Below are 23,923 nucleotides of genomic sequence, written 5' to 3'. Positions count from 1 at the left end.
GAGAAAAACAGACCCATTAGGACTTTTTTCTGTCACAGTTCTAATCTGTTGAAATTAATTAAAAATCAGCAATATTCAAAGAGTACCTGTAATCCTATTACTGACCTTGTCCCATACTCTGACCTTCATCTTCTACCATTTAAGAGTTTAAAAAATGCCAGGCTGATTTTTAATTAATTTAAATTTCGCATTGACGTCTATCATACCCAGTAAGAACCAACTATCAGTGTTCTAAAAGCCAGACTCACAGCTGCTGGGCTTGGCTAATCAGGGGTCGCACCCACACCAGGCATTTATTTCACTTGAGACAGTCATAGCTTCCCCCAAATAATCCCGGAAAGCGTAGTTTGTGAAGGGGGCTGAGAGAAGACTCCTATTCCCCTGAGAGAGTTCCAGTGGCCAGAGTGGTTTAACAGTCAGTCGCTCTGATTGTAGCTCTGTGAGGGGAATAGAGTGTCTCCTAGCAACTCTCACCACCCTTCACTAACTACACTTCCTAGGATTCTTTGGGAGAAGCCATGACTGTCTAAAGTGGAATAAAGGTCAGGTGTGGATGTAGCCAGTGACAGCTTTGGTTTAAATTTGGGTAGGAGACTACATGTGCCTGCTGTAGAATAAAAAGGTCAGGAAAACGCTGAAAAAGAATGATACTGTTCACATTTTCCTTTTGGAAAGGAAAGAAAAGGGGCTTCCCCACTGCCCAGATGCTTGCTGCTTGCTCCTCTGGGTTGCTGCCTTTTGTGACAGCTGCCGTCCCTGGTAAGTGCTGCCAGGACTGGGACCCCCTGCCTGACCTGGCTCCAGAGAGAGGCTGCAGTTAATTTTGCAGCCTCTTGCATCAGTTCCTGGCTGGGTCAGGAGGCATATAAGCTCAGCTACCCGTTGGGGCCTTGGGAACAGCTGCAGCACTAGGGGGACTGAAGAGGATCTGCCCTGGGAGCGAGTGTCTGAGCATCCGGATGCTTGCTGCTTGCTCCTCTGGGTTGCTGTCTTTTGAGACAGCTGCCGTCCCTGGTAAGTGCTGCAAGGACTGGGACCTCTGGCCTGACCCTGGCTCCCGAGAGAGGCTTCAGGTAATATTGGAGCATCTTGCATCAGCTCCTGGCTGGGTCAAGAGGCATATAAGCTTGGCTGCCCTTAGGAGCCCCTTAGGGAGTCCCGAGGGTGCTACCCTTTTCTATTTTTCTTTCTTTTTTCCTACCCAATCTGGGGGAGATTGGTAGTAGGGAGGGCGTATGGCTCATGTGTAGTTCCTGCGCAGGGTGAGAGCCTGTGCAGTGAACTGAATGATAGGAGAAAGTCACCAGATGCCTTCAGAGTGAGAGTCTGTAACTGGCAGAAGGCTGGCCCTCCCTGGGTGTGAGACAGAGGGGGAGTAGATATGCCCTGTGTGAAAAATATTGAGTGGGTCTGACTGTTGCCAATTCTCGCAGAGGCCTACTGGGATAATTGGCTCAGGTAGGTTTTGTTGGTGGGCTCTTGTTGGGTCCGTATCAGGTGTTTATGAGCAGTCTTAGTAAGGAGGGACATGGGTGATGTCACCCTAGTTTCAGTGACCATGGGTACAGCGAAGTACAGCCATGGGGGGGTGAATTACCATAGAAGTTGAGGGCAACTCTATCTACGCCTTGTTCCTCCCTCCCACTCCTACTCCTCTCATGGATGGGTGCCTTGTTGCGCATCTGCTGTACCCACTGGCCTGTGTGTGTTGTTTAACGCCAGATGAGTACACAATAAGACCATACTCATCCATGATTTGATCGTGGATGAAGGTGCCAATTTGGTGTGTATTACCAAGACCTGCAGGCTGCAGGGATGGGGGGGGGAGGAGCTGCTGTGGTGTACAGAACTTCCATCTCTGTCACCAGGAAACCACTCTGCCTGGGAGCTGGCTGTGAGGGCCTGCACCTGGTGTTGGGCCAAGGAAACAGGAAACTAGCGTTGCTGCTGGAGTATCGTCCACCCTGCTGCCCAGCAGGTTCTCTGACAGAGCTGGTGGTGGCCATCTTGGCTGTGGTATTGCAGGAGCCCGGAACAATAGTCCTGGGTGATTTCAATGTCCATGCTGAAGCTGCCTCTAGCATTGCAGCTCAGAACTTCGTGGCCTCCAGGATGACCATGGGGCTGTCTCAAGTTGTCACCGGCCCAATACATAGGGTAGGGCACACCCTCGACTTGGCTTTTGCTCCAGATGAAGGGGTGGTCTGGAGATTGGGGGGGTGGATGTCACCCCATTGTCATGGTCAGACCACTTGCTGGTGAAGTTTAGACTTATGGCTCTATTCCTTCCCTGCAGGGGTGGTGGACAGATTAAGATGGTCTGCCCCTGCAGACTAATGGAATCCACTGGATTCGTGAATGCCCTGGGGGAGTTCCTAGTAGATAGAGCAGGTGACCCTGTTGAAGCCCTTGTCATGCTGTGGAACAGCGAGGCGCGTCAGGTACTTGACACAGTTGCCCCTGAGCGCCCTCTCCAGCATTGTGGAGCCCAGTTTGCACCTTGGTACACCAGTGAGCTAAAGGCAATGAAACAGGCTGGAAGACAGCTAGAGCGCAAGTGGCGAAAGAGTAAAACATCATAACCATGTCTACTGTGTGGCAGTGAGGGCGGCAAAGAAGGCCTACTTCTCTGCCTCCATCGGATCCTCAAGTAGCAGTCCAGTGGAGCTTTTCCATATTATCAGGGGTCTGTTGACATCAACTCCAGGAAATGGAGTCTTCGGAGGCCCACTGTGAATTGTTTGCAAGGCACTTTGAGGGTAAAGTTGCTCACCTCCGTAGCAGTCTTGATGCCCCATCCACATCTACTGTAGTCTCCAATGAGGCGTCCAGTGCAACGTCTGCTGCAACTTCTTAAGAATGGTTTCAGTTGATGCGGCCTGATGACATGGACAAGGTGCTTGCAATGATGTGGCCAGCAACATGTCCTCTTGACCCTTGCCCTTCTTGGATTAAAGCTTGCAGAGGGGGATTGACCGAGTGGATCCAGGGTGTGGTCAACGCATCACTACAGGAGGGAGTGTGGTTCCAGCTGCCCTGAAAGAGGCAGTGATCAGACTGCTCCTGAAAAAGCCCACCCTGGACCCATTGGTCTGTGACAATTACCGACCGGTCACAAATACCCCCTTCTTAGGGAAGGTGATTGAGAGGGTTGTGGCACGGTAAGTATTCTTGCAAGTACTCTTGGATGAAACAGATTATCTTGACCCGTTCCAGTCTGCGTTAAGGCCTGGTTATGGGACTGAATCAGCCTGATGGATGACCTTTATCGGGAGAAGGACAGGGGGAGTGCGACCCTGTTATTCTTACTTGATCTCTCAGTGGCTTTTGATACCATTCACCATGGTATCCTTCTGGGCCGACTTGGTGAGATGGGTATCGGAGGCACTGTTTTACAGTGGTTCTGATCCTATCTCCAGGGTCGTTTTTAGAGAATAGCATTGGGTGATTGTCTTTTGGCCCCCTGGCAGTTGTGCTGTGGAGTGCCGCAGGGTACCATCTTGTCCCTCATGCTGTTTAACATCTATATGAAGCCCTTGGGAGCGGTCATCAGGATAATTGGGGCAAGGTGTCAGCAGTATGCTGATGATAGCCAGCTCTATTTCTCCATAACACCTGAATCGGGAGAGGCTGTGCAAGCCCTTGACTCCTGCCTGGACTCAGTGGTGGGCTGGACTCGGGCCAATAAACTGAGTCTGAATCTTAGCAAGACAGAGGCACTGTGGGTTGGTGGTTCCCAAGTTCAGAGAATTGGTCAGTTGCCTGCTTTGGATAGGGTCATACTCCCTCTGAAAGAGCAGGTTCGTAGTCTGGGGGTGCTCCTAGATACATCTTTGTCGCTAGAGGCCCCGGTGACCTCAGTAGCTAGGAGTGCCTTTTACCAGCTTCGCCTGGTAAGACAGCTGTGGCTGTTTCTGGACTGGGATAGCCTGACCACTGTTATCCACACACTGGTAACCTCTAGGCTGGATTACTGTAATGCACTCTATGTGGGGCTGCCCTTGAGGTTGGTCCAGAAGCTGCAGCTGGTGCAAAATGCAGCAGCAAGACTGCTCACTGGGGCAGGGTATCATCAACATGTCACCCTGCTGCTGAAAGAATTGCACTGGCTGCCCATTTGCTACCAGGCAAAGTTCAAGTTTCTAGTATTGGTGTACAAAGTCCTATACAGCTTGGGACCAGGATACCTGAATGACCATCTTATCCCCCATACAGACCCAGTTGATTGCTGCGCTCTGCAAGTGAGGGCCTCCTGCAGACACCGTCTTATCAGGTCTGTTCTGCACAACATAGGAAACGGACCTTTAGTGTGGCGCCACCTCCCGTGTGGAACTCCCTACCCTTAAATATCAGACAGGCGCCATCTGTGTTATCTTTTCAGCACCTATTGAAGACCTTCCTCTTTCAACAAGCCTTTTAAGTTATTAAGTTATTATAGCAGTCTGCTTCTGTGTTGGAATTGCTTTTTAACATGTTTTTAAACCTTTTTTAAAAACAATTTTTAAACCTTTTTTTTAAATATGTCTTCAAAGCTTTTAAAAAACTTTTTAAAGTTGTTTTGTTTTAATGTAGGCTGGTATAGCACAGTGGGGAAGAGAGCCTGGCTGTGAGTCCAGAGCCTGTGAGTTCAAATTCCCACTCGTGTCTCCTGGGTGTCAAGGGCCAGCTAAAGATCACCCCCACAGTGAGTGGCTCAGGGGTTACATGCCCTGCCACCTGTGCAGCTGTGGGCAAGCTGCATAGTCCCAAGGAGCCCAGTTGCCCCCCAGCTGACAGTTGCGGGCAAGGAAGGGACTGGCTTGTGCAGCTGTGGCAAGCTGAGCAGGTCCTAGCCAGCTGGGGAGGACTAGCCTCAGAGGGAGGCAACGGTAAACCCCCTCTGAATACCGCTTACTATGAAAACCCTAATCATAGGGTAGCCATAAGTCAGGATCTACTTGAAGGCAGTCCATTTCCATTTTGTTTTAATGTATTTTAAAGTCTGTTTTTATGATGTTTTAAAGTGTTTTTAGTGCTTTTGTTTGCTGCCCTGGGCTCCTGCTGGTAGGCAGGACAGGATATAAATCAAATAAATAAATATGCCATTTTCCTCCAAGAAGCTCACGGTGGCAGACATATTTCTCCCCTTCTCCATTTCATTGTCAAAACACCCTGTGAGGTAGGTTTGGGCAGTCACTGATTCTCTCATCCTAAGAGCACCCAGGAAGCTTCATGGCTGAATGGGGATTCGAACCATAGTCTTCCAGGTCCTCGTCCAGCATTCTAAGCACTACATCAAAGTTATGTACACTGTTTTGTGTTTTTTATTGTTTAATTATGTTACTTAAAACGTGGAATTACTATTAGTACTCTTCAGTTGTGAATGTGGAATTTGTATTGTCTTTTTACACTAATTCTTTTTATTTTGTGGGGATATGAAAACCCTCAGATTTCTGTTGAAAGATGAAGTGGTATATAAGTTAATGAACTAAATAAAAGTAAGTAACATATGCAAGGTGCTTTGAGCACATTCTAAAGCAGGGACAGAGAATCTGTGGTCCTCCAGATGTTGCTCAACTATCAGCGGTCAGGAATGATGAGAGTTGTACTCTAATGACTCCTAGAGTGCCCTATATTGGCTGCTCCTGCAGTAATCTTGTTGCATGTCATACTTGACGCTTCAAAGCAGAGATGAGGAACTTCCCTCCAGATGCTTCTGGACTACATTCCTGACCATTGGCCATGCTGGCTGGGGCTGATGAGAGTTGGAGCCTACAAGATAAGGAGGGCACCATGTTGGCTATCCCTCAGTTACTACATGCAAGCTTCTGAGGTGCACAGAAATGTTCCAGCAAGCAGTTTCAGCTCCATCAGCTTACGCCAGGTGAAGAGACCTGTGTAACTGAAAAGCCTTACATAGGCATATTTGCAGCAGATAAAAGCTACTTCTCCCCTCCCTCCCCAAACACTCAGTGGGCTGATAACCAATCTTAAGTTCTAAAATGAGAAGGAAAAAATATGAAGAATCAGAGAGATTCTTTGTGAGAGCCCCAATTCAGAGCTGCGCAACAAAGAAACCTTAACACTCCAATGCTGATATGGAAACCTAGCCATTTAGAAAAGCCCCTTACGTCTTCTGATACTCAAGGAGCCGTCGTCTTCTTTCGGCCTGTTCCAAGGAACTGTACTTTGATTTATACTGTGCCAGGCGGGGGTGGGGGGCCGCTGTGCTGTTGAGGTCCTGGGAGATAGCAAAGCTGGAGGTGAGAGCTTGGCTCAGCTCTTCCATTTTTCCCTGTCTGGCAGCAGAGAGAAAGAAAATCAGAATAAAATGTTTAGATGGAGCAAAATTCATTTCTTCCTGCTCAGGGTAGGCTTGAACAATGCAGACACCACCAAAGCCATGCTGGAGGCCCATCTAGTCTCCCATCCTGTTTCCCTGGAGCCAGAATACCTCCAGGTAGCCGAAAGGCCACAGACGAGGCCAACAGCCCATCCCCATTGTTTGCTGCCGAGCAACTTAAATTCAGAGGAAGGCTGTCTCCGAGTCACGAATGGAGTAATTCAGGCCTTTGGGCCAAATGTGGCCCTCCAAGCCTCTCAATCTGGCCTTTGGAACTCTCCCCAGGACACACCCCTCACTGGCCCTGCTTCACCCCTCCAAGTGTTTTGGGTTGGAATGTGTCCTTGATGTCTGATAATGCCTCTTGCTTCTCTGGAAGGTGGAGAGAGACAGAGAGGGTTGCGGGAGCATGTGTGCAAACTAGCCTACTTTATTAAGGTAAAATTTACAATCACCGGTCCAGACACTTTTGCCTCTGGCCTCATCCACCACTGGCATGTGGCCCTTGGAAAGTTGCCCTGATGAGAATGTGGCCCTTGGGCTGAAAGTCACCCCCCACCCTTGATCTGAGCATTGATTTTCCATTCTTATCCATGATCCTTATGACCTGTGCAGAGACTTGTAACTTTATCTAGCCTTTCATAAATATATTAGGACTGCCTCGCTGGGCCGGACCAAGAGGCCATCTTGCTTCCCACAATGGCTAGTCAAACACTTCTGGGAAGCCCACAAGAACAGCATGAAGGAAACAGCCTTCTGCTATTTCCTCCACATCCGACCCCAGCAAATGGTATGAAGAGGCAGACTGCCTCTGAAGATGGAGGGTCCTTGTAGCCATTATGTTTACAAGATTAATCATTAACAATCAGGGACATCCAAGCCAAAATACACAACCCTCTAAACAAGAATAGTGGCCCATCAGGAATGGCATATCTAGGGAGGCCTGCATGCCTATGTACAAGGTATGCAATATCCAAGAGCAGGGCTTTTGAATCTTACTACCTACCTCCTTCCCTTACTGAAATCAAAACAGAACTTATAGCAAGTGATACCGTAAGACATCTGGTTGCCAGTCCATGACACATAAACATAACATAGTGGGCCCAAAAAGCTATGAAATGGACAATGTACTGCATTTTGCAGTCTTTTGTCCCCAATGATTACATTTTTAAAATGTGTGTGCATGCATGTATGCAAGGGAGGGGGGAGAGAGGCAATTTGCTAACTATAAGGACAACTCTTCATGCATTTGACAAATATTTGCATATGTAGAGATATATAACTGTAATAAGCATCTAGTCAACTCTGGCAGAAGCTCTTGTCGAAGGGGCAAGGTATAAAACCACAGGAAGGGATTTCCATAGTTTTGGGGCCATCACTGAAAAGGCCCCATCCTTTAATGGCATCAATAGTTAATCCTCTCAATAGTTAATTCAAATCAAAACAGGCTTAAGATATTGTATACATACTTTTACTGTAAATTCATGTGAATTTTTAGACATATTTTAGTTATATTCTTTGTTTTGTATATGATTTACTTTGTTTTCATGTTATGTACATTGTTTAGAGATTTATTGCTCAATTATGTTACTTAAAATGCAGATTATTGTTTTTCTTATTATTAGCAACTGTATTCAATGTAGAATTTATATTGATTTTTGTTGAAATGTAAACCACTTTGAGATTTTTTGAAATAGAAAGTGGTATACAAGAGAAAGAAAGAAAGAAAGAAAGAAAGAAAGAAAGAAAGAAAGAAAGAAAGAAAGAAAGAAGCCCCAAGGTGTATCTTAATGCATGAGCAGGATTATACGGGTGAAGGCAGTCCTTCAGGTGGACCACACCAAATCATTCACAGAGCAGATCTTGCAGGCATCCAATGAGGTGGGCTGTAATCCAGAAATAACAAATCTGTCCACTTCATCAGAAGCAGAAAGTGTTCTCTCCAATAGGTAGAAATACACACACACAGAGAGAGAGAAAAACACACATTTTTTTCCAAAATTTGAAGTAAATATTTCATGAATGCAAAGAATGATGCAAAGATGAGAGTGAAAGGGTTCTAATTTGTGAGGATTCCCAGCCATCAAATTTCACCTGTGTAGGGGATACCTGCAGTTACGCAGGAGAGGTGTGAGAGAGAACACGCTCTGCACATCCTCAGAGGAACCTCTTCCTTGCTGTCACATCTCCTGTTGGAGGGTGGATCCACAGCAGCAAAGCAGGTGTGCAAAAAGTGTGTGGGTCTGGCTATCTCCTGATATCTCCCACCCCGGAATAGCCAAGCTATGAACTCACCGCTCATTAATCAACCAATTAATCTGTCTCGTTAATATACCACATTAACTAAGAATCTGAACCGAGGGTAGGGAAATTAGAGACTGGAGAAACAGCCTCGCTTCTCCACAGCCTGTCCCCACTTACCCGGCCACCCTTCGTTGTACTCTTCGCAAGACTCGAACCGACGAATTTCAAGAACTAGCGCCAGCGAGCAGCCCAAACATTCCCGCTGCTTACGTCACATCAGGGCCGACTCACCTCTTCTCCGGAATTCGTCGCTGGGCATGACGTAAGATTAGCATGGGCTAATCATAGCTCCGCCTAAAGCACGCCTATCTCGCTCTACCCGCCGCCGGCTATCCTCGTGGAGACGCATGCGCACTGAGTAATTATCTGCTCCGCCTGTCGGCTGCTTATTTAAGGTGGTGTTTTATTTTCATCCCTACATAAAAACGCAAGAAGAGTCCGGCTGGTGGATCAACATCTTATTTTCGCAGTGGCTAACCAGATGCCTGTGGGAAGCTTGCAAGGAGGATCGGTCCTGAGTGCAAGGGCATTCTCCCTTCTTGTCGTTTCCAGTATCTGGTATTCAGAAGCATGCTGCCACCGACAGCCGAGGAAGAGCAAAGCTATCGTGCCTAGCAGGGGTGTAGTCGTAAAGGGTCGGGGGTGGGAGTGAGTGAGTCTCAGACTCCTTGCTTTTTGCGGAGCCAGGTCCCTATGTTTCGAGCATCCTATGAGCCAATAATCATGAAAGGGGAGTGTATTAGCCATTGAGAAGAGTCTTCTAATCTAAAGGAGTGTTCTATAATAGGTTGTATAATCTTACAAGGGGACGTGGCTTTTATGAGGTGACCCTGCACTTCTGAATTTGCTACTACCGTACTGCCTAGTAGCATCAATTTGCCATTACACTACTGCCTAGTAGGCAATCATAGCTTACTCTCAATGTATTTCTCTAGTCCTCTTTCAAAACCATCCAAGCTAGTGGCCATCACTGTCTCCTGTAGGAGTGAATTCCACAGTTTTACCATGGCTCAACCATGGCTCACTTGCCATACCTGGTGTCCTGCCAGCGATCCATAAAAAAGGCCATATAGTTTGTCAGACATACCATTAGTCCCTCTAGCCCTGTACTGGCTGTGGTTCTCCAGGGTTTCAGGCAAAGGCAGATGTCTCCCAGTCCTTCCACCTGAGATCCTTTAAACTGGAGATGCCAGGGACTGAATCAAAGGCATTCTGTATGCAAAGCCAATGATGTATGATTCTATGATTCTGTGTAAATTGCCCTATGACTGTGCGGTATCTTCAGTGTTGGAGGCGGTATGCCTCTGCATACCAGTTGCCAGGGAGCACAGGTGGGGAGAGGGCTGTTCAGAACATAAGAAGAGCCTGTTGGATCAGGCCAGTGGCCCACCTAGTCCAGCATCCTCTTCTCAGAGTGGCAAGCCAGATGCCCATTATGGGAAGCCTGCAAGCAGGACCTGAGCACAAGAGCACTGTCTCCTCTGGCAGTTATTCGGAAGCATACTGCCTCTGGCAACGTAACCAGAGCACATTTTGCAAAGAGGGAAAATAGACTGTGAGCAAAGCAAGGTGGGAGACACAGCCTGATCCTAACCATATTTACAGTACTCAGAAGTAAGCTCTACTGAGTTCAGTGGAGCTACCTCTGAAGTAAGGGTACACAAGCTTGCAATTGGATATTGCAATCCCAAGCACCTAGAATACAGACAGAGTTACTGCTGATGAAACATACATAGGGATGGTGCTGCCAGTTGCTTCCCCAGAATCTGAACTGCAAACACAAAATGTGTGCATCAATATATAACTTTCCTAACTGCCATACTCTTTTCACATTATTGTTAATGGTATTACTATGATTTGATGTGAAAGTGGATTGACTCAGTATAAGGCTTCTAGGTTCCACATTGTTGTTGTTGTTGTTAATGATAATGATAATAATATTAAATCATTTCTATACCACCATCAATAGTCATGAGCCTTTAGCTTACAATCTTTAGTTTACAATCTAAATTAGCTAGATATGGCTATGTATTGGAATTGAAATCAGTTGCAAAGCACTTCAGTTCAGATAAGCACAATTATTACAACAGAGATGCAGTCTTATCCAAGAACATTGGAAACAAGAGGAAATGTCTTAATATGTAGACTTGAGTACTGTAGTTTGTTGTTTGGTGCTGAGAGGAGTTAGGAGATTCCTGTTTCCCTCACAGAGCTACACTTTCCAGAGTAGGTTAACAATCAATCCCTCTTCCCTGAGAGCCAGGGTGGTGTAGTGATTAGACTGGGAGACCAGGGTTCAAAACCTCACTTGACCATGAAGCTCACTGGGTGATCTTAGCTAGTCACTGTCTCTCAGCCTAACCTACCTCACAGAGTTCTTGTGAAGACACAATCAGGAGGTGAAAAACCATGTTTGTATGCCACTTTGAGCTTAGAGGAAAGGTGGGATATAAATGTAATAATGCTAATAATAATTGCAGCTCTGTGAGTGGCACAACTCTCAGCACCTTTAATAAACTACATTTCCCAGGACTGTTTGGAGGAAGCCATAACTAACAGTGTTATAATAGCACTTTAAATGTAAGGTGCGGATGTGACCAGTGTTGGAACCTGAATCGCATAACATTCTCTGCCAAATGGATGGAGAAAGCCAGTGTAGTGTACTGGATGGAGACTTGGGATTCAAGCTAAAGTTAAATCTACTCAGAGTAGACCCACTGAAATTAATCCACCAAAGTTAACCACACCCATTAATTTCAGTGGGTCTACTCTGAGTAGGATTAACTTTGGATTTAACTCATGGACGGGAAGGTTTGGGTTAAAATTCCCCATTCCGCCATGACGCTGCCTTGAGCCTGCTGACTCACGGCCTAGACTATCTCAAGTCACATGATTGTTGTAAGGGTAAAATGGCAGCAGGGAGAGAATCATATATTTCAACATTAGAGGAAGGGGAGGGGATGTAGCCCAGTGGTAGAGCATCTGCTTTGCATGCAGAAGGTCCCAGGTTCAATCCCTGGCATCTCCAGATAGGGCTGGGAGAGACTCCTGTCTGAAATCCTGGACAGCTGCTACCAGTCAGAGTAGACAATGCTGAGATAGACAGACCAACGGTCTGATTTGTTATAAGACAACTTCTTATGTTCCTTCCTAAAAATGTAGCATAAAATAACATGTGAGACCGCAACAAAATGTTGCGGCAAGGAGTGCTCTTGTTCAGCGTGACAGCTATGCCCTGTTCCAGGATTCTCCATTCCATCCCACTGCCAGACTTCCGTTTGCCCCTCCTCCCCAGCCAGTCAGCATTCCATGCCCATTGAGAATGCTCAATCCTTTTTGGGCTGTTTTTTGGATTTCCTCCCCCTTCCCTTAAACTACAATTCTATACACAGGTATTTGGGAGCAAGGCCCCATGAACACAGTAGAGCTTATTTCTGAGAAAATGTGCATAGGATTACACTGGCAGGGTTCCCACCCGCAAAGTGTTTTTGTATTTTTGCAAACCATAGGGTTCCCCCACAACTGCCATTTGGGGTACCCAAGGACCACACTTCATGAATTAGTTCTTTGTTTTAGCATATACGATTAATATTCAAGCCAGTCCAACTTAAATCCCTAAAACACATTTACTTGGAACCAAGTCTCACTTAAACAAAAATACTTATATATCTCAAAAAAACTTAAATCCTATGCATGGTTACCTAGATGTAAACACAACAGTGCAACAAGGATTAGTTCTGAGTAAACAGGATCAGGTGGTAAGGCTACCACCTTGTACAGTCATTCACTCATCATTTTATTTGTGTGCCATCTTTCCACAAAAAATTGTGCTCAATGCGGCTTACAAGAAGGTGGACAGAAATACATCTCAAAAACAACAATTGCAATAAAACAGTAACATAACAGCAACAAAAGCAACTATTCAATATTATGAATAGAGCAACAATGCATCTCTTGGCAGGCAACGTTACGCTTCTTAAGAGTAAAAACCCAGTGAACTCAGTGGAACTCGCAAATAAACATGCTCACGATTTTGTGGTACGCATTTAGGGTGCTGAGTCAGCTTCAGGTGTCACTCATGTGATCGTTCAGTGTCTGGCCTACTACTTTAGACTGCAGGTGGATGATTTTATGAAAGAATCTCTCTCCATATCCCATTCCTGTTCCCTGCATATAGAAAACCGCAGAGTAATTTTTAAATTGTTCAGAGGTTTTATTTACAATTAAGTGGTATACAAATTCTGTTAAATAAATGCAAATAAATATGTAAATCACCAAGGGAAAGGGAAGGAGCACCATTTAAACAATTGCTTTAAATGAAAGTTTTCCATTTATTATTTAAATAGTTCCTAAACAAAGCTGTGTATTAATTGCTTGCAATAAATGGTCTGACTTGTTAAGAGAACATTATATGTTACGGTCACTAAGAGATGTATACTTCAAGCCTAGAAGGATAAACACCCACCGTCTAGTATGCAATGGTCTGAGGACATCACTACCCTTGCTAAATTTGAACATATTTCCCATAAACCTTAGTCTGATGTGAATGCCTGTTTGGACATCTGGCTCACTTGTATTTAATTTAAGATGGACGTACTTATGCTTGTTGTCTCTTTAATGTGAGCTGACAGCGTTTCTCAGTTTTTCATTTTCTTTTTCTTTTCTATGATAAATTTGCTATTAAAAACTAATTAACAAAAATGATAGCATCGTATGTTCATAATTTAGGGAAGGGGCCGACAGCTCTGTGGCAGAGCACATACTTGACACGCAGAAGGTCCCACGTTCACTTGCTGGCATCTCCAGCGCAAAGGTGATGGCAAAGAATTCTGCTTGATTAACCCCTGGAGAGCTGCTGCCAATCAGCATAGACGGAACCCAGCTAATCCCTACCTTTCCCCATGCATCTCCCTATCACTGTTGCTGACCACAGGAATGGGCCATAGTTCAGCATGTTTAACATGCACAAGACCAGTCCCTGACATCTCCAGTTAGCAAGGTAGCAGACAGGGGATGGGGAAGACACCCTCCGAATGCCTAGGGCATAAGATGGTATACTCAAGTCCTGCTTGCAAGCTCCCCATAGGCATCCGGCTGGCCACTGTGAGAGCAGGGTGCTGGACTAGATGGGCCACCGGCCTGACCCAGCAGCCAGGCTCTTCTTATGTTCGTTCTTTGGAGAGCTGCTGCCAGTCAGAGCAGAAAAGACTGACCTAGAGTGGATAAATGGCCTGACCTGGTATAAAATCGCATGTTCTTATGATAGTTATAAAATTATAGGAACATAGGAAGCTGTCTTATTCTGAGTCAAGTCATTGGTCCATTGAGCTCAGTATTGTCTACACTGACTGGCAGCAGCTCTCCAGGGTTTCAGGCAGGGAATCTCGCCCAGCCCTACCTGGAGATGTTGGGGACTGAACCTGTATGCAAGGCAGATGCTCTACCACTAAGCTACAGTCCTTCCCCAATTTAGGATACTGAAAATATTGATACAATTTATTTAGTTAGTTAGTTTCCTCATACCTAGTGATCTCTAGGTGACTTACAACACGTTTTAAAAACACACTATACAAAATTTAAAACCCAAACAAAAAGGACAACGACAGCATATCAAAGGCCTGAGTGAAAAGGAAGGTCTTTGCCTGGTGCCTAAAGATGGATAGAGAAGGCGCCAGGCATGCCTCCCTGGAGAGAGCATTCCACAGCTGGGGGGCTACCATGGAAAAGGCCCATGCTTGGGCTGGTGACCAGTAGGCATTACTGTCTCTAGTAGTTTTCCATGAAGCCTGCAAGTTTGAAGACGTAACTGTGGTTAAGGGGGAGTTATGTCTATGCCCTGTCTGGGAACGGACTGCCAGGGCCGTTGCTATGGTAGCCATCTGATAGCGACTGGGAAAGTTCTAACAGAGTCTGTGTGTTGTTTTCTTCTGAATTATGCCTCTGAGCTGAGAGGCTGTCTTTTGTGTTTATCTATGGAGAGAGATGTACCAGAAGGGGGGTGACTGAAGAATCTCTACATGTATTTACTCTTAAGCCTCTGGCCTTAATGTCTTTCAATAAAGACTCTTAACATACTCTGAAGAAGTTTCTTGCTCAACTTAACTCCAACGTAATGTATGCTGTTTCACACAACAACGCACACACACCAACAGTGGTAGCAGAGGATGGTTACGCTCCACAGCGCATTACACCGGAGTAAGTTGCTGGTCTGAACGGCAGACGGAGTTCCAGAGAGGGCAGCTTGATTGATTGAACCAGACGGAGGTGAGCAACATGGCTGTAAACCTGTCTGGGGGAGGCTTGCCGATGGAACGACTTAATGAAAAGAATTTTGGCAGCTGGAAGCCGAGGATGAGGGCTTTGCTGATAACAGAGGATTTATGGGACGTGATTGAGGAAAAAACCCCGGCGGTACCGACCGCGGCCTGGAAGCGTCGAGACCAGAGGGCGCAGGCGTTTATAATCTTGGCTCTATCGGATTCTCAACTGATGTGTGTGAGAGATGAGCCGTCGGCTAAACAGACATGGGACGCGTTGCAGGATTTGTCCCAGGAATGGCAGCAGAGGCAGGAGGCGCAGAGAGCCCAGCCGGTGGAAGCTGTCAGAAGCAAGGAGGAGAAATGTGCCAAACCGGAGCAGGCTGTCGAAAGCAGACAGGAAAACAAGCAGGAGCAGCAGCGGCTGAAGTCTTGTTTTGCCTGTGGGGCCCGTGGGCATCTCCGTAAAGATTGTGCAATCAAGCAAAACTCCAGGGACGGAGGCTTGAAGCAGGGCAGTGTGAACTTTGTTTTTAAACAGAAGTCTAAAGACTTGGAACAAATTAACTATATTGTCGACAGCGGAGCAAGCCATATATTAATTAAAGACAGACGTTTGTTTTACGTTTCAGAAGAAGTGAAAGACTTTGTTTTACTTGCTGATGGATCACGGAAATCCGTAAAAGCTAAAGGTCTGGTGAAATTTGACAAACTTGGACTAATGTCAGACTGTTTGTTTGTTCCGGAATTGGCTCATAATATTCTATCAGTTAGCAAACTGGTGGGTTGTAATTATTCAATTTTGTTCCACAAAGACCAATGTTTTATAATGAGGGGAGATGAAGTGTGCATGCAGGGAAGCCTTAATGATTCACAGTTTGTAATAAAGAGCAGTCAAGCAGGGTGTGCTGTGTTAAACGCTGAGGCACAGGTACATCAGGGCTGCGTCCATGAATGGCATCAAAGGCTGGGGCATGCAAACCTTGACACGATAAGGAAAACCCCTTTGCACAGTGAAGACATGCGTTTAAAAGATTGCAGACAGTTAATGGATTGTGATTCTTGTAATCAAGCTAAAATGACTATTGCACCAATAAACCGGGAGGCTGAGAGAACCACAACAGCTCCCTATCAGCTAGTACATGTTGATTTAGCAGGGCCAATAAATGCTTCACGAGGAGGTGCGAAATTCTTCATGGTACTGGTAGATGATTTTTCAAGATTTTGTCATGTTTTTCTGTTAAAGCATAAAAGTGAAGCTGAGCAGAAGCTGAAACTGTTCATTAAGAGAATCAAAACTCAACACTTGGTCACGGTGGGGGCTATACGCTCAGACCAAGGTGGGGAATTTACGAGTAAAGCATTGAGTGACTTTCTGGAGAGTAAGGGAATAAACCAGAATTTCACTGCTCCACACAGCCCGTTTTCCAATGGAACTGCTGAGAGAAAAAATAGGGTGCTTGGGGAAGCAATGAGAGCCATGCTGCTGGATTGCAGTTTAGGGAATTCTTTCTGGGCAGAAGCAATTTGTTATGCGAATTACATTCACAACAGGGTGTTACACAGTGCTATTGGAATGTCTCCTTATGAGAAACTTACTGGCAGAAAGCCTAGAATACAACACATTCAAAAATTCGGGGCAAGGTGCTGGATCCACATTCCACAGGGAAAAAGGAGGGGCAAGCTTGCGCCCAGAGCACAGCAAGGTTTTGTTTTGGGATTTCAGAATGCATATTACAGAGTTTGGTGTCCAGAAACACAGCAGTTAATTCTAAGCAGAAGCATTAAAGTCTCAGAAAAGCCTTGGGATCAAAGGGAGACAGTCCTTCTTACAGGAACAAATGAAACACAAACACGAACACAATCACAGAAATTTAAGCCAGATGTTGACATTAAAGTGGAAGGTACACAAATACCTCTCAGAGATGCTTTGCATGAGCTCATTTGTGGAAAACACAGATCGAAGAAACGAAAAGCTGAGGAAATGGAAGCTCCTGTGCAGGTAGTGCCAAGCACAAGCACAAATGGGGGGGCAGAGAGAGCCGAAGCTCTGGTTCCTTTAAGACGCTCCACAAGAGCGAATTTAGGCAAACCGCCTGACAGATTTACTGTGGGATTAATAACAAATCCTGGAATGAATAAAGTTGTAGACATGGATCCTGAGACACTTTATTTGACATGTGTTGAACCAAAGTTTGAGTGAATAAGGTTTTGAACTTTACTGAGATGTAAGTTTGAACTGTACTGAACTGTACTGAAATGTATTGCAAGAGGTATTGTAGAAATGTATGACTGTATGATTATGTATTATGGAGATGTATTTCATGTGTATTTTGCAGTCTTAATGGAAAAAAGGGAGGCTGTTGGGCTGGTGACCAGTAGGCATTACTGTCTCTAGTAGTTTTCCATGAAGCCTGCAAGTTTGAAGACGTAACTGTGGTTAAGGGGGAGTTATGTCTATGCCCTGTCTGGGAACGGACTGCCAGGGCCGTTGCTATGGTAGCCATCTGATAGCGACTGGGAAAGTTCTAACAGAGTCTGTGTGTTGTTTTCTTCTGAATTATGCCTCTGAGCTGAGAGGCTGTCTTTTGTGTTTATCTATGGAGAGAGATGTACCAGAAGGGGGGTGACTGAAGAATCTCTACATGTATTTACTCTTAAGCCTCTGGCCATAATGTCTTTCAATAAAGACTCTTAACATGCTCTGAAGAAGTTTCTTGCTCAACTTAACTCCAACGTAATGTATGCTGTTTCACACAACAACGCACACACGCCAACATGTGTTGCCAGCCTCTGAGCCTTCCATGGACACAAAGAAGGGTCTCAGATGATGAACGCAGGATCTGGGTCGGCTCAAAAATTTAAAATAAAATATTGTCTCACCCATTATATACCCAGCATACTGCTGTGCTCTGCAGGAGAGGGCATCCTGCAGGTACCATCCTACAGGAGGACCGTTCTGCACAATGTCAGAATTGGGTCTTTAGTGTGGCAGCGCCTCCCTTTTGAAACTCCTCCTGTTCCAGAGCAAGACTACTGTCTCTTTGGTGCCTGGTGAAAACTTTTCTCTTTCAACAAGTGGAGATGTTTATTTCAGTCGGTATCTGTATTGGATCTGAAATTATTTTTATATGTGCAGTTTTAAAGAACCATTTCTTATAGATGCATTTGTTTTAACTTTTCATATATATAATTGTTTTAATTGTATTGTGAAACCAAATGAAGTTGCTTTATAGGAAGTGATTCATAAATAAAATAAATAATAATTTTAAAGTCCAAATTAAATTAAATACTATTTAAAAAAAACACACACAATATACTCTGGAATACTAACATGCAGGGAGGCGAGCGTTCTACTCTCCCCTTCTTCCTGATAGGCTACTTTTCTGCCTCCAAGGAGTTTGCATGGTGGACCATTCCATCCTGAGTGGCACAGCCCAGGGATAGACTTAGCGGAAGGACCATGCGAGAAACGGGTCGCTCAGGCCAGGTCCCGCTGCGTGCGAGAGCCGAAAAGGCAGGGCGGCGCTGTTGCCGCCTGTGCCTTCAGCAGCTGCCTGTAGAGGGCAGCCGGCGCCCTCGCTTCTTGCCCGCCGCTTCCCAGCCTCGCTGCTCTTTGCCCGAAGCTTTTTTGTTGTTGGTGGTGGGGTGTGTGCAAAACTTTAGAGCCCGCAATAGGACCTTTGCGTCATGGAACAGACAGGAGGGTGACCTACGACGGCGAGGAAGGAAGGAGAGCGGAGGTCGAGCCGTGCAGCGGGAGGCCGAGGCAGATCCACCATAAAAAGGAGGGGGGGAGCAAAAGGTTGCTATAGCGTCGGGGGGGCATGCAAAAGACAAGCCCGCTCTTCTGTTCCCAGGTGCACGAGAGCAACATTGCGCAAAGAGCGGGGAGGGAGGCCGCGCTCGACGGCTGGTTCGCAGGAGCGCAGAAAAGGGACGCAGAGTGGCGGAGAAGGGTGACTTTTGCGCAACACGGAGCGGGGCTCTGCCGCCGGTGATCGCCCGCTGGAGGGGCGCAAGGTGTTGCAGCAGCCTCCCCTCTCCAACTAAAAGGCAAGTCGGGGTGGAGAAGACGGGGCGGCGGAGGCGGGGCGACTGCCTCGTCGGAAATTGGCTGCTACGCAAGGTGGCTCGGCTCTGACGACGACGCTCCGTCCCGTCCCTCCTAGCCGAGGTTGAGCCGGAGCAACGACGGGGCAGGGAGCTCGCCAGTCCTGTGCTCAGTCGTAGCAGCAGCTGCTACTTCCCGGTTTCCCGGGCCTCTTCTCAGGCGGAAGTGCCTCCCGTTGTCCTGGATTCTCCACGCAACCTCCTCTCGGCCCTCCCCACGTAACCGAAAGGGGGGGCTCAACCGCATCCAGTCCCCCCCCCTTACCAGCAACTCCAGCGAAACTTTACTGTGCCCAGCCTCCCAGCGTCTTGCAGAAGGAATCCAGCGGGTTACTCATTTTGTGTCTCGATCTTATTTTTAATTTTGGCTTTTTAAAAATCCGTTTGGAAACCAGTGACCGGGTTGTTGTTGTTTTTTTGCGGCTTTAGTGGCGGACGCGCAGGAATTTCTTTTTTTTTCGTCCTCAGCGGCTGATGCTCTTATTCTTTTTCAACAGAGAAATCCTTTCTGATGATGATTTGTTTTGAACGGCACTAGTTTCAGAGCGGGTGGAAACTGACTCATAAAGTGTCAATAACAAAAGAGACCTCTTGGCCTCCAAAGGGATTTTAAGCTCAGCTGGTGGATCGGTATAATTTGGAGCAGTCTATTTGTTTGGGGTTTTGGAGGGGAGGCCGGGAGAAAGTCACGTTGGTGCGTTGGATATTTATGCCCAGTTTTCCTCCAAGATTTTTGATCCCGGAAAGAAGCAAACTTTCTTCTTCTTCTTTTAGATTAGACGGTGAATAACAACACAAAGTTCAGTAAACCCTGTGCTTGCCCTATTGAGAAAGGGGGGTTGGGTGTATGTTTGTGTTATTCTGTAGACTAAAGGCGTGACCCATTCAATTTTGGATTGATTTGCAGCTTTTTAGTTTTTCTCCACCCCTCTGGAGGGTTGTGGATTTCAAATCAGACCCAAAAGGGATTACTAACACTTGCAAAACATTTTTACTCTTTAATAACAGAGATTTTTCTGTTGTCCTTTTTTCATTCTGCTGGAAAGGCTTTTCTTTTAAAGCACCATGATAGTGCATTGCACTGGATTCACATTTAAAAGAAGATAACCCAAGTGCTTTAATTTTTGAAAGAAGAACATTTTTTTTAAAAAACAAAGACACATTTTGAAAGAAGAACATTACAGAGAGAGAGTCTTGGATGTCACTCACCTAATGGAGGTTGCCAATCTTCTATGTGAAATTTCAGTGTTTTTTTTTAAAAAAATGGTTCAGGAATAACCCGTTTGCAAGAAAAAAATTGACAGAGGGATGACAGTTTTCTGGTTATCCATGTATCTAACTGAGATATATAACGTAAAAAAGGGGGGAGGTTAAAAATGTTGTTTGGTTTGCCTTGAGCATGTCATCCTTAACCAATGCCTGCCACCTGCGAAATTCACTGGAACTGATAAACCTCAGTTTTAATTCCTAAGAAAGAGACAAATTATTGTGTTCCTTTTGGAGGAAATCTATGAAATCCCTTTGAATTCATAAAGCTGTTGCAAATTTCAAGACACGAGGGAAGTGGTGTGCTTCTGCCTATTGGTAGCGTCATAAGTATCTGAGGAGCCACGGAGGAGGAGGAGGAGGTGGTGGTGTTAGTTGGGACTTCGTGTGACAGCAGTGGGTTGTGTCCCAGCGAGCAGCCATGGCAATGAAAGCCCGAGCTCTGTACAACTTCCAGAGTGAGAACAAGGAAGAAATCAGCATCCAGGAAAATGAGGAGCTGGTGATCTTCAGCGAAAACACGTTGGATGGGTGGCTGCAGGGCACCAATAGCCGGGGCGAGACGGGCCTCTTTCCGGCATCCTACGTGGAGATCCTTTGCTCCAGATCAGCCTTGAGTTATACGGACTATTCCAGCAGCCCGTCTAGGTCCCCTGGGAATAGCTCGTACTTCTTTGGGCCCCCATCCAACACAGGTGTCTCCTACCAAGGCAGCTTTGAAGATGATGACGATGACGATTGGGATGACTGGGATGATGGCAGCACGGTGGTGGAGGAGCCCAGGAGCAGGCCTGGCACCAATGGACATCCGTCACCCAACCTGCCCTATCCTGGGCCTTACAATATGGGCCACCGGCCCAAACCATCATTGGACAGGCAGGACAGCATTGGCTCTTCCAAGAGGGGCAGTGTGGTGGGGCGGAACCTCAACCGCTTCTCCTGCTTCGTCCGGTCCGGTGTGGAGGCCTTCATCTTGGGGGATGTGCCCATGATGGCCAAGATCGCAGAGGCCTATTACATTGACATGGGCGCCAAAGGCCCTCAGTGGAGGCCCAGCCCGCACCCGTTAATCTGCTCTGTGGAGGACCCCACCAAGCAGACCAAATTCAAAGGCATCAAGAGTTACATCTCCTACCGGCTGACCCCCAGCAACAGCAACTCGCCAGTCTACCGGCGGTACAAACATTTTGACTGGCTGTACAACCGGCTGCTGCACAAGTTCACCGTCATCTCCGTGCCTCACCTGCCTGAGAAGCAAGCCACGGGGCGCTTTGAGGAGGACTTCATTGAGAAGCGCAAGCGGCGGCTGATCTTGTGGATGGATCACATGACCAGCCACCCCACGCTCTCCCAGTACGAGGGCTTTCAGCATTTCCTCACCTGCGGTGACGACAAACAGTGGAAGATGGGGAAGCGCCGGGCAGAGAAGGACGAGATGGTGGGCGCCAGCTTCCTGCTGACCCTCCAGATCCCGACAGAACACCAGGACTTGCAGGACGTGGAGGATAGGGTGGATATCTTCAAGGCCTTCAGCAAGAAGATGGACGACAGCGTCCTGCAGCTGACCAATGTGGCTTCAGAACTGGTGCGGAAGCACCTGGGCGGCTTCCGCAAAGAGTTCCAGAAGCTGGGCAACGCTTTCCAGGCCATCAGTCAGTCCTTCCAGATGGACCCGCCCTACAGTTTGAATGCTCTCAACGGTGCCATCTCGCATACAGGAAAGACCTACGAGACCGTGGGGGAAATGTTTGCTGAGCAACCCAAGAACGACCTTTTCCTCATGCTGGACACGCTTTCCTTGTATCAAGGGCTCCTCTCCAACTTCCCAGACATTATTCATCTTCAAAAAGGTAGGTACGGTTTGCAGCCTGAAGAGGTACCACAGCAAGCATCAAAATGTGCCTTAAAATCAAGCCCTTCTGGGGAGAGGGAGAATAGCTGTGCTGGCTGGGGCTGATGGGAATTTAAGGCTGCTTATGCACCAAACCTTTAACATCCATTCAAAGCACATTTATCCTTCCTGGGAACTGTTAAGGGTACTGGGAATTACAGATATGTGACAGATAAGCTACAATTGCCAGAATTATTTTGTAGGGAGGAGGGAAATATGCTTTAAAGGTCTGGTGTGTACACAGCCCTCGTCCAAGCATCCGGAAAGGACACCAGGTTGGGGAAGCCTGGTCTAGAAAATGAAGCAGAGCGCAAGAGAGTTGTGGAAGCAGAGCTCAACAGGGAAAGACTATGTGAATCTTTCACGGATTATTTATTGAAAACACATACCACGGATGCTTTAAAAACTGTCAAAGTGACATGCGAAAGATAAAAACATGCACTAAATAATGAAAGCATAAAACAATAACGCAGAATGCAATGATGTACTCTAATATCCACAGTGACCAAACAAGTGTGCCAACCAATATTAGTAATCAGGCAACGTGTGGGTAAAGAAGAAGGTCTTTCGCATACGACAGAAGCATAAAACATTTCCATGTAGTTAGGGTTAGGTACAGTAGAGCAAGGGACAGGGAGGGAACCTGTGGTCTTCAAGATACTGTTGAACTACAGCTCCGATCATCCCTGACCATTGGCCCTGCTGTCTGAGGCTGATGCAAGTTGTAGTCCAACATCATCCGGAGAACCATAGTTCCCGCATCCCTGGCAGCAGAGTGTGTGTCTTAAGGGGTTGTACCAATACAATGTTCATTTTTTAATTTCACTTAATATATGAAATTTCACTTATTTCACTCTGGCCCTCCAGGTGTTCTTGGATGACAACTTCCATCAGCCTCCCTGGCAAATGATCAGGGGTGATGGAAGCTGTTGCCAACAACATCTGGAGGTCATCAGCTCCCTGTTATAGCGCACGCGCGCGCACACACACACATGATGTATTAGGCAGACTTAACAGGTTTAACTTATTAGCTTCTTCCAGAGACAGTTCCCTGAATCCATCAGTATTTCACAACAGTATTTTTTTAAAAATGGGATTCTTTCTATAAAAATAGAAACATTTCCATGGGAAATGGACCCTGGTTCCTTTTGGATTTAACAGCTGAAAGCGTGAATGAAATTTCTAAATGCAGAAGCCACTTGGGAGGAAAACCTGGATGCTACAAATCAGTTTCCCAAGGCCAAGCAATGTAAGAGGCAGGACATGAGTGAGAATCCCAGGGAGCATATATAAGGATTGTTGTTTGGATTTATTCCCTTGAGGATATATGGATAATTTTCACAAGGGATACTTTCACCACAGTTGTAGGCATGTCTGCTCAGAAGTAAGTCCTTCTGAATTCAGTGGCTCTCTCAAAGTGAAGTGTGCATGGGATTATAGCCTTAAATCAGTTTTTGCATTACCTGCTAGGGATGAGGGAGAAATTCGATTCAGTTCACATGTAAAGGCAAATCTACCTAGTTCACAGTTTCTGAAACAATACGAGAACCCAAATGCAGCCATCCTTTGAAATCCACACTGCTCCTAATTTTGCAATGCAGTTCTCCAGCCAAGCGATGTGTACAAAATGCAGGTAAAGTGTGCATAGAATTGCATATACCAACTGAAAATAACATCCAAAAATGCATTATTTTAGAGGAAATTGCATTGCAAAAATGTGTATATTAGGAAGAAATTGCATTAAAACATGTATATATTAGGAGAAATTCC

At 46.2% G+C, this 23,923-nt stretch overlaps 2 protein-coding genes and 1 non-coding gene across 3 annotated transcripts in view; 2 read left to right on the top strand and 1 right to left on the bottom strand.

Annotated features, from left to right (window-relative positions):
- Positions 1 to 8,886, bottom strand: part of SNUPN (snurportin 1) — a 41,963-nt gene extending 33,077 nt beyond the window's left edge. Inside the window, exons 1-2 of the mRNA XM_061594992.1 lie at positions 8,744 to 8,886; positions 6,111 to 6,278 (exon numbers count right to left, since the gene is read on the bottom strand). Coding sequence (XP_061450976.1) covers positions 6,111 to 6,268 — 158 coding nt within the window. The 5' untranslated portion in view covers positions 6,269 to 6,278; positions 8,744 to 8,886. The remainder of the gene's footprint in view (positions 1 to 6,110; positions 6,279 to 8,743) is intronic.
- Positions 8,887 to 11,582: 2,696 nt separating this feature from the next.
- TRNAA-UGC (transfer RNA alanine (anticodon UGC)) lies at positions 11,583 to 11,654 on the top strand. The gene has a single exon. It is a non-coding gene; the product is annotated as a tRNA-Ala (tRNA).
- A 6,800-nt stretch (positions 11,655 to 18,454) lies between these two features.
- SNX33 (sorting nexin 33) overlaps positions 18,455 to 23,923 on the top strand; it is a 38,783-nt gene continuing 33,314 nt past the window's right edge. The window contains exon 1 of the mRNA XM_061595540.1: positions 18,455 to 22,112. Within this exon, the coding sequence (XP_061451524.1) occupies positions 20,684 to 22,112 (1,429 nt within the window). The 5' untranslated portion in view covers positions 18,455 to 20,683. The remainder of the gene's footprint in view (positions 22,113 to 23,923) is intronic.

Source organism: Rhineura floridana, chromosome 14 (genome assembly GCF_030035675.1).
Source record: "Rhineura floridana isolate rRhiFlo1 chromosome 14, rRhiFlo1.hap2, whole genome shotgun sequence".
NCBI lineage: Eukaryota > Metazoa > Chordata > Lepidosauria > Squamata > Rhineuridae > Rhineura > Rhineura floridana.
Note: the sequence above shows the minus strand (reverse complement) of the source record. Positions and strands in the feature narration are given on the sequence as shown.